This window comes from Pseudonaja textilis, chromosome 6 (genome assembly GCF_049901715.1).
Source record: "Pseudonaja textilis isolate UNSWEBS1 chromosome 6, rPseTex1.2, whole genome shotgun sequence".
Lineage (NCBI taxonomy): Eukaryota > Metazoa > Chordata > Lepidosauria > Squamata > Elapidae > Pseudonaja > Pseudonaja textilis.
Window position 1 is genome coordinate 21,900,559 of NC_141995.1, and position 14,124 is coordinate 21,914,682.

At 37.0% G+C, this 14,124-nt stretch overlaps 1 protein-coding gene across 3 annotated transcripts in view; it reads right to left on the reverse strand.

The window, feature by feature from the left end:
• Positions 1-13,558, reverse strand: part of MND1 (meiotic nuclear divisions 1) — a 35,299-nt gene extending 21,741 nt beyond the window's left edge. For 2 of the 3 annotated variants that reach the window (XR_015744094.1, XM_087936008.1), the window contains exons 1-4: positions 13,298-13,432; positions 9,044-9,109; positions 7,808-7,865; positions 5,312-5,460 (exon numbers count right to left, since the gene is read on the reverse strand). Coding sequence is in view for 2 of the 3 variants with exons in the window: in XM_087936008.1 (XP_087792134.1) it covers positions 5,312-5,460; positions 7,808-7,865; positions 9,044-9,109; positions 13,298-13,300 (276 nt within the window). In the remaining variant the exon portion in view is untranslated. Of the gene's footprint in view, positions 1-5,311; positions 5,461-7,807; positions 7,866-9,043; positions 9,110-13,297 lie in introns of all 3 variants that reach the window. The other variant, XM_026697816.2, reaches the window with a different exon arrangement.
• Positions 13,559-14,124: the final 566 nt, after the last annotated feature.

Below are 14,124 nucleotides of genomic sequence, written 5' to 3' on the forward strand. Positions count from 1 at the left end.
ACAGTTTTCAGTTTTCACTGAAACGGCAGCTGTACTGTCCCTGCAAATCAAACTGTGCATGTTCTGACTAGCCTTGATGTAATCTGTATTAACCTTTAAATGCTAAGTTCTTCCTTCCCATCAAGGAACCAAGAGTTTCTGGCCAACTGGAATGCCGCTAGGGTTCCTACAGCACAGGTAAACTTCTCCCTGCATCGAGTAGCAATGAAATAAATGTCACTAGAAAAGCATTTGTCTCTTATGAAGATAATGCATACTAGCACTGTTCTGCCAATAAAACAATAATAAATTCAAGGACCATTAGAAACGTTAGATTAACTAGATGGCAGAAGAAATATGTATTAGTTGGTAATTGCATGTGGTAAAAAAAAGGAATCATAACATTGGTGTTTTTATACATGAAAAACTAAAAAAAATGTTCCTTTATATTGTATTAAGAAGAGCAGGGTAGCAAAGCAACTCAGTAGACAGAAAAAGTATATTTGCAAAGATTTTTAAAGTTATCCGTGTAATATCCAAATACAACTTTGCATCTCATTGTCCAACTTTTATTTTTCTAACATAACTAGCATTCATAACAACTACCACATTTTCAGGTCTCTGTTTCATGAAGTTATTAATGGTGCCCTTGCATGGTAAGTTCATTACTTGGACAAAATGACAATAAAAAAGCTTCCTCTATCTACTAGAAGCTCAGCAGAACAACATTCCATTTTATTTACAAAAGTTTCGGATTTGTTAAGGCAACCTAATAAGGATGCTGGATATTAAGATTATTGAACCTGACACTTTCTCTCCTATTGCCATGCTCATCAAACTGTAACACATATCAAACCATATCTAAAAATGTTTGTGTTGTGTAGTGCAGGGGTCCCCAACCTGTGGGCCACGCCCCCCCCGCTGCTCACAGAAATGAAACTGCAAGCCCCTCTTCCCACCCTCCTCCCCCATGCACCAACCCAAACAGGTTGGGGAATGTTGGTGGTGTGTGCGTATGTGTGTGTGTCTGTCTGTGTGTATGCAGGAGCCTACATTTACAAACAAGGCAGTCATCAAATGAGACTGCATATTTATATATTTAAAATTCCTTTCCTCATATTCTGCACCATTTATTTTTTTTCTATTTTTTAATTTATATTAATTATCTTTTTAACTCTTAATGTTCAATAAAATTATTACTAAAAAGTATGCAAGATACCTGCCTGCCAGTAAGAAGTTACTAGAGCTAAATCACTTTCAGCCTGGAAGAGACTAACACATTTTGGAATATGGTAAGAGAAACAAAATAAAGCCATTACAACCTGCTCAGTACAAATATCTTATTAGAGTATTTGATAAGGGGAAGGGTCACACATTAAATTTCTGCAATAATCCTTGCATAAGAATTATTCTTATTATCAATACAAATCATCAAAAGATCACATATCCCCAAGAGCACAGTCCACTACACAGTTAGCATGCAAACTTTACTCAAAACAAGTTAAATTACACAAGCCCAAAGAGAATTGTTTTCCTGACAGGGACAGTCAGATGCTGCTATTATGGGTGTGGCTCGGCATATTCTGACAGACTAATGGAAACATAATGAATTTCACAGCAGAACAAAGCCAAATTGTTCTACTTGAATTATAATATTTGGTGAAAGAAGCATGGAATTTCCATTTTCTGTGTATTAAGAAGATAGTACAGTTGAAAATTTTGTATCCTCTAGCTCAGAATTCCCCAATCTTTCCAGCTTTGCAGACCAGTTGCAAACAGTGAGCCCATTGCACTAGTGAGCCGCAGCCCAGGTTGGGGATTCCTGCTCTAATGCAATGATTATACTGGAGTTTGTCAAGGGTTTATTTAACACACACTTGGTTTGCAGGTATAGGGATACACACACACATATACACACACACACACACACACACACACCTTAAATCTGCAATAGGCATTACTCGACTTTAGACCATTTGTTCAATCATTATAGCAGCAGTGAATGGACTTACAACTAATCCCCAAAGTTATGGCTCCAGTCAAATGGTCAAAATTTAAGAGTTTAGCAGCCCACCTGCATTTATGACTGCAGGGGAGATTCAACTACCTTCATTTCCCTATCTCCCCTCCCATTTTGACCCCTTCACTGTGTAGTCCCTACTGCCACAGCTGAATTTGCAGTCTTCTTGCTCCCATTGCTGACCAAGAATGCCCAGCTTAGCCCTTTGGGAGACAGTTGCTGGCCACACAAAACTTTCTTTCCCAGATCGTGCATGGCAGTTTCTTCATGTGACATGGGTGACATGGCTTCATGTGGCCAGCTGCTGCCTCACAAAGAGCCACACTGGGCATACTTTTGGCAGCAGGAGCAAGAAGACAGTGAAGGTCAGCTGGGGAGGGAATCTGGGTGGAGTGTAGAACAACAGGGGGCTTGGAGTGAAAGGTGATGAGGCTGCTGGCAGGTGGAACTGGGCTGTGGCAGTTCTGGCTTCCCAGGACAGCTGTGGCTTTGTGCTACTTTGCTGGCCGGGCTTCTTGCTGCCCAGAAGCTTATGGGTTTTGTGCAGCATCAAAGCCATGTCCTGCTAAGAAGCCCTTGAGCTCCAACGTGGCAAGAAGGTCCAGAGCTATGTGATTCTGGGACTGCTTATCATCCTGCAAGACGGGGGTAGCCAAAAGGGCAGAGTTGGGAGGGAATAGGCAGTTGTGGGGGGGGGGGGAGCTGAACGTGAAGCAATCTCTTATCTTGGAAGAAACAAGAGTTGGGGCTAGGAGGGACCAATTCCTGATGGCTTAGATTGGGTGGGTCCTCACTAATGACCAATGGAATTTGGTTAATGATGGCAACAGGGAATACGGAGGCTGCCTTCACTAAGCCACACAATCACATGATGTCATGCTTTACTACCACATTGCTTAGTGACAGAAATTCTGGTCTCAGTTGTGGTCATAGGTCAAGGACTACCTGTATTTCTCTTTTTGTCTCAAATACTGTGCAGGCCAAAAAGGATTTGCTATTTATTAACTAGCATCTAATTTACATCTTAGCTTCAGGAACAACAACTTAAAATTTTCCAGACATTATAATCTGCTTTTTTTTTCATCCTTGCTTCTTTATTTACTATGGTTTTCACACCTTTAGTGTTTATGCTAATCTGCTTGTGTATATTTGTGTATGTTAATAGATGTTTGTGTATAGTTGTTTTAAGATCCATTAAAAATTGGTTATGAAGTGACACGTAATTGCTTCCACTACATTGCTATCAAGAAGAGAGAGAAAAAAGCACAGCCACATCTTATTTAATTTTTTTTAATCCCACCGTTATTATTCTTATGAATAACTCAAGGTGGCTATTGCAGTTGTAATAAAGTGCTTCACTGACAACCCTAATTTAGCCCAGGATTTTGGTAAGTTGTTATGGATATTATGTGAGACACCCACGTGATCATCTTGTTCATCAACTGCAACCCCATTTCTTTCCACTGTGGTCATGAAGTGACCATATGAGTCATCAAGCGATTGTGCAGGAGTGCCTCAGGGAAGGCTTTTGGAGGCCTGGCACCCACCGTGACTGACTAGAAAACCTGGAATGTGGGCCTTTTCACCGCTCCATTAATCCTGGAAGGCCTTAGCCAGTAAAACTCACTGGCACACAGAAACTTGTTGCAGGCTTAGTCCACTGGTGTACAGGCCTCCTCACTCCCCCTCCACTCTTGAGAGGTCTAGGCCTTCTATTTGACCCATCATGCCTAGAGGGTCTTGGCTGTCCATTAAAAAATAGCCCCCTCCCACAGTAGCAGATTTTGTCATGAAGCTCCCTGTGTAAGAAAGCTGATCCAATATTGGGCCAGGCACCTCTTTCAGAAGCTGAGCCCTGGAACAGGTTTACTCCTGCAAATCCCTGAGTGGCTGGGTTGTAAGGAAGTTGCTTCATGTGCACTACAGCTGGCCTGAGCTCCCTTGGGTGGATGAATGGCTGCAGGGACGACGGCAGGGGGTGTTGGAGGCTATAGCATCCCTGTAGTCAGTCATTAAGGGCAAATGTTAAGGGCATTAAGATGCAGGAGTGCTGCAGCGGCTGTAATTTTTAAACCAGGTTATAAGTAGCTTTTGGGGAAAGTGTCATAACTTTGAAAGTTTGGAAGTTGAAGATTACCTGCATTTGCGTTTCTACAGTATTACAAATTACCACAACTGTAAACAAGTAGCAAAACTGTACCTCAACCTTATTAATAGCACTCTAACAAGACTGGAAAAAATGTAAGTTTGAGATAATCCTTCTGTACCCGGATATTTTGATATCTGGAGATCTTTGAAAGGTAAGTGATTGGGGATAGGGGGGACGGGTGTAGGGTGCAGAGGAATTCCAACTGGCTGTAAGATCCCAAGAGGCAGGATGCGGAGCATGGAGTATCTCACTGGGTGGTGGGGGAGGCCTTGGAAGACTGGAGGCCCATGGCTTGTGCCTGTACTAGGATGTCCCCCACCTGAGGCACCCCATATTCCACTTAAACACCTGCACGTTCATTTTACAAGTGCACTGGAGAGCAGGGACTCCTCAAGTAAGTAATTTAACGCCATCCCAATTTTCAAATGCAGTGAGCAGGATCTATTATGGTTGTAACTCGAGGATTACTTGTATGTGGCTTTAAAAATTCTCTTAGTGAAGGTGATCAACTTAAATGTAAACATTCTCATTCTCTAAGGCACAACTTTTGAAAGGGAACCATTCTTTTGTTGCTTTCCTACAGTTAACTCCAAAATATGTATTGATGCTAACTGTGGCAATGGATATAAAGATCCAAAAAGTATAGGTAACTACACTATAGTGAAGGCTATTGGAATCAAGTGATAGACAGTGAGATGGGCAGTATATAAATAAATAAATTTGAAAATAAAATATTTTAATAAATAAAATATGTAGAATGTGTAAACCAAATTTAAACCCTTTCAAATTATTACAGTTACAGTTACTGTAATAATTTGAAAGGGCTTAAGTTTGGTAATTACACATTACAATTAATTACAAAGTAATTAATGTGTCTTTTGCCTGCTATTAAATGAACAGCTTTTTACAAATATCTAAAATCTAATCACTAGCTCATATAGATGACTCAAAACCACTGAAAAAAATCAGCACCAACATTGTAAATATTTGAGACAAAACACTATAAATTGAAATAATACAAACAGTAAAATACTTAAAAGAATAAAAAAATACTTAAAAATAAGGAAGATACAGCACAACTAAGTTAAATGAGAAAATACTTATTTGGAAATAATTTTTTTAGTGATCACTGTATTTGCATAACAGGAGGCATGGAGAATTACCTGATTCTGCAGTTCTTCCAGTTTACATTTTCTTGTGTGCAATGCTTTACTTGGGAAGGCCCAAAAATAATTTGACGTTCCAATCCTATCAGTGTCTACCATACCATCATCAACTAAGCTCTGTAAGATATCCTTCACTGACATAGATGCTGTCAAAGAAATAATCATAATTATTATTTTGAAAACTTATGTAGATTAGGGAAAATTATTATTCATTAAAACATCAGAGAGGATAATAAAGATTCAGAATATCCTTTGAGAAATTTTCAACAATTCCTGAAAACTTTGCAAATTGCCACAAAATAGCAGATGGCAAATTAGGCTTATTTATGCATACAGCTACCCAACACACAGAGTTCCTTTAAAATCACTGCCACAAAAAAAAATAGCAAAAAATATTAAGTTACATAGCTTTTTCTTGTAAGAAATTAGACTTGTAACAGAACAACAGAATAGCAGTGAGGCAATTCCAATTCTGTTAGGACATACTGTAGAATAAATATCAAGAGGATCCTTCAGCACAGATCCAGAGGAATTTCAAATTCTTCCCAGTCTATTATTATTTCTCTAAAGGAACTCTAAAAAAAACACTGGCTTTAAATCACTTTTCCCATTAATGTATCTAACATGATATACTCTTCTGAACTAGTTGATTTTCCCTGGAATTTATCCTTCCCATCTCAAATCAAGAAGAAATGAATGTGCACACTGAAATTTTAAGTTAGGTTTATGAAATCAGTCCAAAAATATACATATTGAATAACTTAGCTCAAATATTACACACAATCTGCAGAATAAATAAAATGGCAATGCTGTTGAAAATACCTTTATCTGCATCTCTGTTATCTATACTGAACATAGCGATTACATAACTGAACTAACTTGTCAAACTAGCAAGGAAACAGGCTTAGGGGTTATGTTTTGTAGTTACACCCTAAACATTTTTACACAAACACACACACACACACACACACACACACACACACACACACTATTATGCATTCTACAACCAATAGTAATTTTTATAAGCTATTATGTCTCATAGAAATATCAATTTTACCCTAAACGTATTTATCTGAATTAACAAAAAATCAAATCTATTAAATGTAAGGGACCAAAAAAGAGTTCCACTTTCCTCTAGAAATTCCCCATTACGAGTACAGTGAATAAATTTTGCTTCTCCATTATCCACTTGATCTATATATGAATTATACATGCACAGACTCCCTAATGAATTTTGAAAGCATTTCAGGTCTTTGTAATTGTATAATGTGTCCTGTAAAGCATTATGTAAAATATGCAGCAAACTGAAAATATCATGAATTCATAGTGCATAGAATACATAGAGAGACAGTTTGGTGTAGTGCTTAAGGTGCTGGCCTAAAAACCAAGAGACTGTGAATTCTAGGTCCTTTTACATATGAAAGCCAGAGGGGTGACTTTGCACTCTCTCAGCTCAATCTACCTCACAGGGTTGCTGTTGTATAGAAAATAGGAAGCCGGAGCATGAGGTAATTCCACACACTTGAGTTTTATATAAATATATAAAGGGCAGAATAGTAATTTTTAAAGATCTGAAAAGTCAAGAGATTATGGCATAAACCAATAAAATGGTTATTGGCAAACTTGTGTCATACCAAAAAATCTTAGACAGCACTTAGAAAATCTCCACAATGACAAAATTTCTACAAAAGGTCCCACTGCTTGGATTCACTGATATATTATGCCAAAAAATAACCTCCTAGGTTCTTGAGACAAACTTGATAGCGTCAGCTAAAGAACTGGCAGCTGTAATTTACATTGTTGTGTGTATAAAAATTGGTGTGGATAGTGGATGCGGTACTACCTGGAGACAGAAGAATAGAAGAGGAAGAACTGGAGAAAATCACAAACCATAAACAGCTGCAAAGAGAAGTAGAATGACTATGGCAAAAAAGAAGAAGAAAAAGAAGCAAAGATAGTGTGAATAGTAATAGGTGCCTTGGATGCAATCCCAAAACATCTGGAGCACCGTTTGAACATAGTCAGCACTGACAAAACCATCATCAGTCAGTTGAAAAAGGCAGCTTCACTTGGAACAGCTCACACCCTGAGGCAATATCTTTAACACCATCAAACCCCCCAAAATGCCTATCCCAGGTCCTTGGGAATGACTTGAGAGGTGGTCAAAAATGTCACATTGAGTTGAGCCAGTTTGGTCTACTGGCTAAGGCACCAGTCTAGAAACTGAGAGACTGTAAGTTCTAGTCCCACCTTAGATATGAAAGATGGCTGAGTGACTTTGGACCAGTTATTCTCTCTCAGCCCCACTCATCTCACAAGGTTGTTCTTGTGGAGAAAATAGGAGGAATGAATGTTAAATTAAGCTACCAAACCCAGTTAGATCCAATTTTCAGACTTCTGTGAGAGTAAGAACATGATGTCTTTGGAAAAAACAAAAACCGTTAAAATGGAATTATGACTCAAACTTAGAAACAATCAAATCTAGGTACTCACTTATTCCTTTCTCTTTCGAAGCAATTTTCTCAATATCCTTTAATTGGAATACATCTTTCTGATACCAAAAAAGTGAGAAGAGAACAGTTTGTTTTGTAATTTGTTCCTATTATAGCAAATGACAGAAACATTACTGAACTCACTAAATTCTCTCACTAAATGCATTGCAAGAATAAAAGAAGAAAAACTATGTTAAAAATAATTTAACCAGACTATTGGAAGATATTTTCTAATAAGAATTAAAAAAAACCATTTAATCGCATTTCCTCAAAAGACACATGCATTTCTCTGCTCCTAAAGTAATTGTATCCTGCTATTTACTAAATATTAGTTACTGTATTTCTTCTTCATTTATTCTAACACTTTTAGAGAGTGATATCAATAACTGCTAATGTATATTTTGTATCTGTTCTAGAAGTATCCTTTTCAGGTATAAAACTAGATGGAACTATTGCTGCAGGATTGTGTAAAGGAATATCTTTAAAAACCATCCAAACTAGACAATAATAAGCAAATATTTGTGAAAGTAAGAACATTTAGTTTGGTTCATTTTTAAATTTAGAAAGCAGCAAATCAAATGAAATTCTGTTGTTCAGCATTCTACAGCCAAATAGTTTTATAACTATAAATTTCACATGAAATTCAAAATAAAGTACAAAGAAAACAAATATATTAGCATGAAAACTATTCTTCTTTATAGCACTGAAGTATTATACGACTCAGAGCTCTACACATAAAAATATGATAATATTCCAGATTAAAAATATATTTATTCATGTATGCATTTTCCTTGCTCCATCTCATAATGCAAATAGACTAACATTAGGATGTCTTTAATAATTATAGGTTCCTGATTCATCAAAGTCTTTTTATCTATACTAAGATAGTTTTCCTCAAATTAAGATAAAACATATAAAACACTATATACATTTCTTAGAATATTTGGAATGTTTTACATTAAAAGGCAATTTATCAAAGGACAGTTGTCAGACTGAATGTATAATTCAAGAAGAGTTCACAGATAACGTCTAAAATTTGTATGCCTTTCTTGACATGATCGTTTTTCCACATGAGTTTACATGATAAATTACTCTTAGGCATCATGGAAGTGACTACAGCCATTAGTATATAGCAAGGATCTTTAACCATCCTCTTGGCAACCCTGTATTTTCAAATCAGATTCACAATTTCTTTTAAAAAAACCAAAAGTAATAGAAAGCAACAAATATTACTTACTGTTTCAAAAAAGATTTCCATCATTCGAGTTCTCTTCTCTTCAACACTCAAACCTCTTTTCTTTGACTAAATAGGAAAAGCCATGCTACATAAATAACTGCATTCAAAACCAAAAATCTTAGGTACATAAGTTAAAATGAAGGATTACACCAAGAGACTGAAGGGTCTCAACCTATCTGATGGGCATCAGCTTTGATAAGACTTTGTGAAAATTTCCCAAATTTATTTGTAGTTTTATATATAAAATTATATTCAAAAGATGATATAAATGATTTCAGCCATAAAATTAGTTTTATAAGTTTATCTGCATACATTTTTCTACCTATAGTAATTTAATGTTGTATTTTTTTCTTCAACAGAAGTATCAGTATATGCAACTACTTCAAAACTATTAAGACACTCAAATATAAAACTTGTTTCTGATGTGTTTGTTTCATTTATCCTGTTGAAAATACAAGGAATATTGTCTTGACACTGTAGAATCATATACTTTTGTTTGATTTATATTATTCCATAATAATAATGTCTACATGTATGGTCACAATAAAAATATAGAATAATTTAATACAAAACAATGTATAATCAAACATTTGGTTGATTCATAAAATATCTCTCTCTCTCTCTCTCTATGTATGTATGTATGTATGTATGTATGTATGTATGTATGTATGTATAAAAATATATAAAAAGCCAAATACCACTCACTCATCACAAAATCTCCAAAACCGTAAGGCCTACAAACTTGAAATTTGGCAGGTATGTTCCTCTTGGCTTCTAGATGCTCACTAAGAAAGGATTTTTCGAAATGACCATCAGATCATTAGTATTTTTTATAGAGTAATTAACACACTCTGATTCTAAGGAGTTCTACTCTCCCTCCCCACCTGTAAAGAATTATGTTCCAATTGCCAGTTGCCTCACATTCCATTACCTCATTTCAAACTGGCAGATGTTCCATTCCTTCACTCAGGAGCGGCCTGGGGCTCCTTACAGTACTAACTCACCAAAATGTCTCTTTCCACCTATGGAACTGCTTTTGGACTCAAGGCAGCAAGAGCAATATTCCCTTATGTATTTCAATCACTGACCACCACTGAGCCAATGGATTGTGTACCAAATTTCTCCTGCATAGCCCGATCGCAAAGTTTTATCATGAAGCAGTTATCCAGCTAGTATATTCACACACACACACCTGCATTTTGTGTGACATAAAAGTATAGGAAATAAATAAACATGGCTATTCAACAAACAAGCTTTTTTCTTTAAGACTCCTATTTGCTTCATAAGTTCATTTAGAAAGTCTGCCTGCAGCTTCTACTAAACCAGCTGATATAGTATAGCAATATCTTTTTAAGATTAACCAAAAGTTGCCAAGTTCTAGCAAATTATTGCACAAATCCATTAGTGAGCCGTGGTAGCACAGTACTGCAGATTGCTGGCTGCCTGCAGTTCGAGTCTTACCAGCTCTAGGTTAACACAGCCTTCCATCCTTCTGAGGTTGGTAAAATGAGGACACAGATTGCTGGGGGCAATATGCTGGCTCTGTAAACCGCTTAGAGAGGGCTGTGAAGCAGTATATAAGTCTAAGTGCTATTGCTATACTGCTAATCTATTTTTATACCTGCTTGTTTATGCAGCTTGTCATTCTGAGAGTTTTGGGAAACACAATATAGAAAAACTACACTAAAAAAAGTCCAGAGTCACTATGAAAGAAATAGTGTCCAAAATACATATTATCTGTCATGCAATGACAACTATGATAAAGCAACCCATTTCTTCCTACGGTTATCAGTCTATTTAGCAATAATGTTACACATACCAAAGTTGGAGGTAGATACAATATTAACTACGAAGATACTATTACCCTTCCCCGGCAATGCTTTTATTTACACACTGTTTAACTCATTATAATCAATTAAACAGTGTGGGCTGTTTAATAGGGGTCAAATTTCAAGAACTCAATAGTAAAACATTTGTTTAACTTTCAACAACAGGTTTTAAGACTAATAGTTGTAAATCACTTGTTTAAAATAATGTGTTTCACCACCCTCATTTAACTGGCTATGGTCCAAGTTATTTCCATAGCTATATGCACTATAAAGTATCAAATTGTGTTTTATGTTGGGGTATATAAACATATATATTTTCTCTTTGCATTTATCTTCCCCGGTTACAAGTTTTACTGTGTAATAAACAGAATTCTAAAGGGAATAATTTATAAATATAATTAAAACATACTCTGTACAAGATTAGTATTACTTGGGGATTTTTTAAAAAAATTGTGTTTTTTTAATTTCCAGGATTAATATCTCACTCACTTTCACAAGAAGAGAAATCTTTAAACAGCTGTTATTCATGATGTGTAAAGACATTCCTGGACAGATAATGAAGGGAAGGAATGACCATTACTATTATGGATTTCTTAAATACTGATGGCTAACTCTGCAAAACCCAGAAGCAGAGGCGCAACTCCAGCAAAAAAAAGAGTTTAAAAAGTGAAGATTTATTCTAATCAATTTACATATCCCATACAGCAATATCCCTACGCTTTGGGATTGATGTTATGCATTCAGACGTTTCCAACTCTTGGTAATTCTGTTTGCCTGGTCTCTGTACATCTTCCAATCTTGCACTATTCAACTACTACTGCTACTACTGCTGCTGCTGTTACTACTACCACTACTATTACCACTAATTTATTACTTTATTAAACTAAACTACTACCCTATATGTTGGGATTACTAGATATAATAATGAAAGTGTTCAGAACCAGAGTATGAATTGTGTGTACAAGTAGTCCTTGACTTACAACAGTTCATTTAATGACTTATCAAAGTTACAACATTACTTAAATTGACTTATGGCCATTTTTCACATTTACGACCATAGCATTCCCAGGTCATGTGATCAAAATTCAGATGGTTGGCAATTGACTCATATTTATGATGGTTCTAGTGCCCTGGGATAATGTGATCACCTTTTGCAACCTTCTGACAACCAAAGTCAATGGGGAAGCTAGATTCACTTAACCATTTTACTAACTTAACAACTGCTATGGTTCACTTAAAAACTGTGGCAAGAGAGGTTGTAAAATGGGACAACACTCACTTAACAAATATCTCACTTAGTCCACAACTTATGACAATTTATGTTGCTATCTATATTTAATAGATCCAGTATAGTAAGGTGGGGAAATATGATACCTATTCACCATCCTGTCCCCAAAGTCTGCTTGGCTTCTGTAGGAGCAAGGGAGGACTGGTAATACACATAATTAAAGCGGAGACTGCTATAAAACCTCAATTCATGGTCAAAATGATTCCTTATTGATTCTGTCTCAAACCCACCTCACATGATTGTTGCAAAGATTACATGCAAGAGAGAAAGTGTACGTAAAATATAGAGCTTTGTTTTGATCTAGTCCAAAGGTCTTCAAACTTGGCAAGTTTAAGACTTGTGGACTTCAACTCCCAGAATTCCTGAGCTAACATGACTGGGGGAGGAATTCTGGGAGCTGAAGTCCAAAAGTCTTAAAGCTGTCAAGTTTGAAGACCCCCTAATCTAGTTGATTTATGTATCATATGGGGTGAGAATAATTACCTAAGACTGTTCTGGGGAACGATGGCCCCTTTATGACTTGTGGACTTCAACTCCCAGAATTCCTGAGACAGCATGGCTGAGTAAGGCTGGCTCATGAATTCTGGGAGTTGAAGTCCACAAGTCATAGACGGGCCATCGTTCCCCAGTCCTGATTTAAGAGATCCAAAGCTTTCTGTCAGTGCCCTCTTCCTTGATAAGGGAAAGCCTTTCGGAGTTCAAAGACATTTACTAGTGGGTTGTCTGTGACACTACAACTAGCCCTCCATCAACCACACGCTAGCTGAAGATAACGGGGTTGCGCTGAAACAGGACGCACCAGGTGCAGGAAGCTGATCTTTGAAAACCTAATTTCTTACAAGCCCGACTAAAACCTCGAGGAAAAGAGGTTAATTACAACCAGCTTCTTCCATCCGTGCGTTGGACTCCAACTTCCCACTTTCCCCAGGCACCTCAACGGGCGCTGAGCATGATGGGAGCTGTAGTTCAACAGGGAAAAAAACATGGTCCCTCGATCGTGTATATATATATATATATATATATATAGGACATCATCAAATCATTATATATATATAGAGAGAGAGCCTTTACAGCCCGCTATATGGTTGAGTGACCTTAGAAACCTCGCAAGCCCGGCGGACACGGGCGCCGGCTTACCATCTCCTATCCGCCACAGGTCCTCCTTCAAACGGCGGGAACGGCGTTTGAGCGGGAAAAGCAGCGGGAAACCATCCCGCCTCCTTTGACGACAATGTGCCGCCTGATGGCGCTCAGCTGTATTTGCGCCTCAGCCCCTCCCCTTTTTTTTGCGGTGTCCTATAGAGCTAGAAAAATGAAAACATTGCAGAAAATGTGCACGCGGATTCTCTCCCTCACGTTCGACTGTTTCTCCTTTTCCCCGTTCAGGCAAATCATTGTAATACTTCTCAATGCTTCGCCCAGGAGTTCTAATGCAGGGATCTGCAACCTTGGCTTTGCTGGCTGAGGAATTCTGGGAGTTGAAGTCCACAAGTCTTAAAGTTGCTAAGATTGGAGAACCCTGTTCTAATGAGTAACAGGGCATTATTTCTCTATGCATTTAATTTCATACGTGGAGTAGCATATGGAGGATATTATTTTGGGAATATTAACGCATGGTTTACATATTTAATTTTTATATTCTATTCCATATCTTATTACTATTTTACATTTTTAGCATAGCTTCTCCCCTCTTTTAATTTTCTCAATTTTATTTTAATGATCTCTTCTCAATTCAAATCATTATATTTATGTTTTTTGTCTGTCCTGTTTCAATTATCTTTTCTCATTAAACAAAATTTCTCCTGTAGTTACTGATTGGAGTATGACACCTTTATATCTTTTAAATTTATCCATTTAACTCTTATTTAGGCTTCAATAGATACCCTAAAGTTATGACATTCAATATAATACATAACTTCCATTCAGATTTTCCTTGGTACATTCTTAAAATACATACTATATTC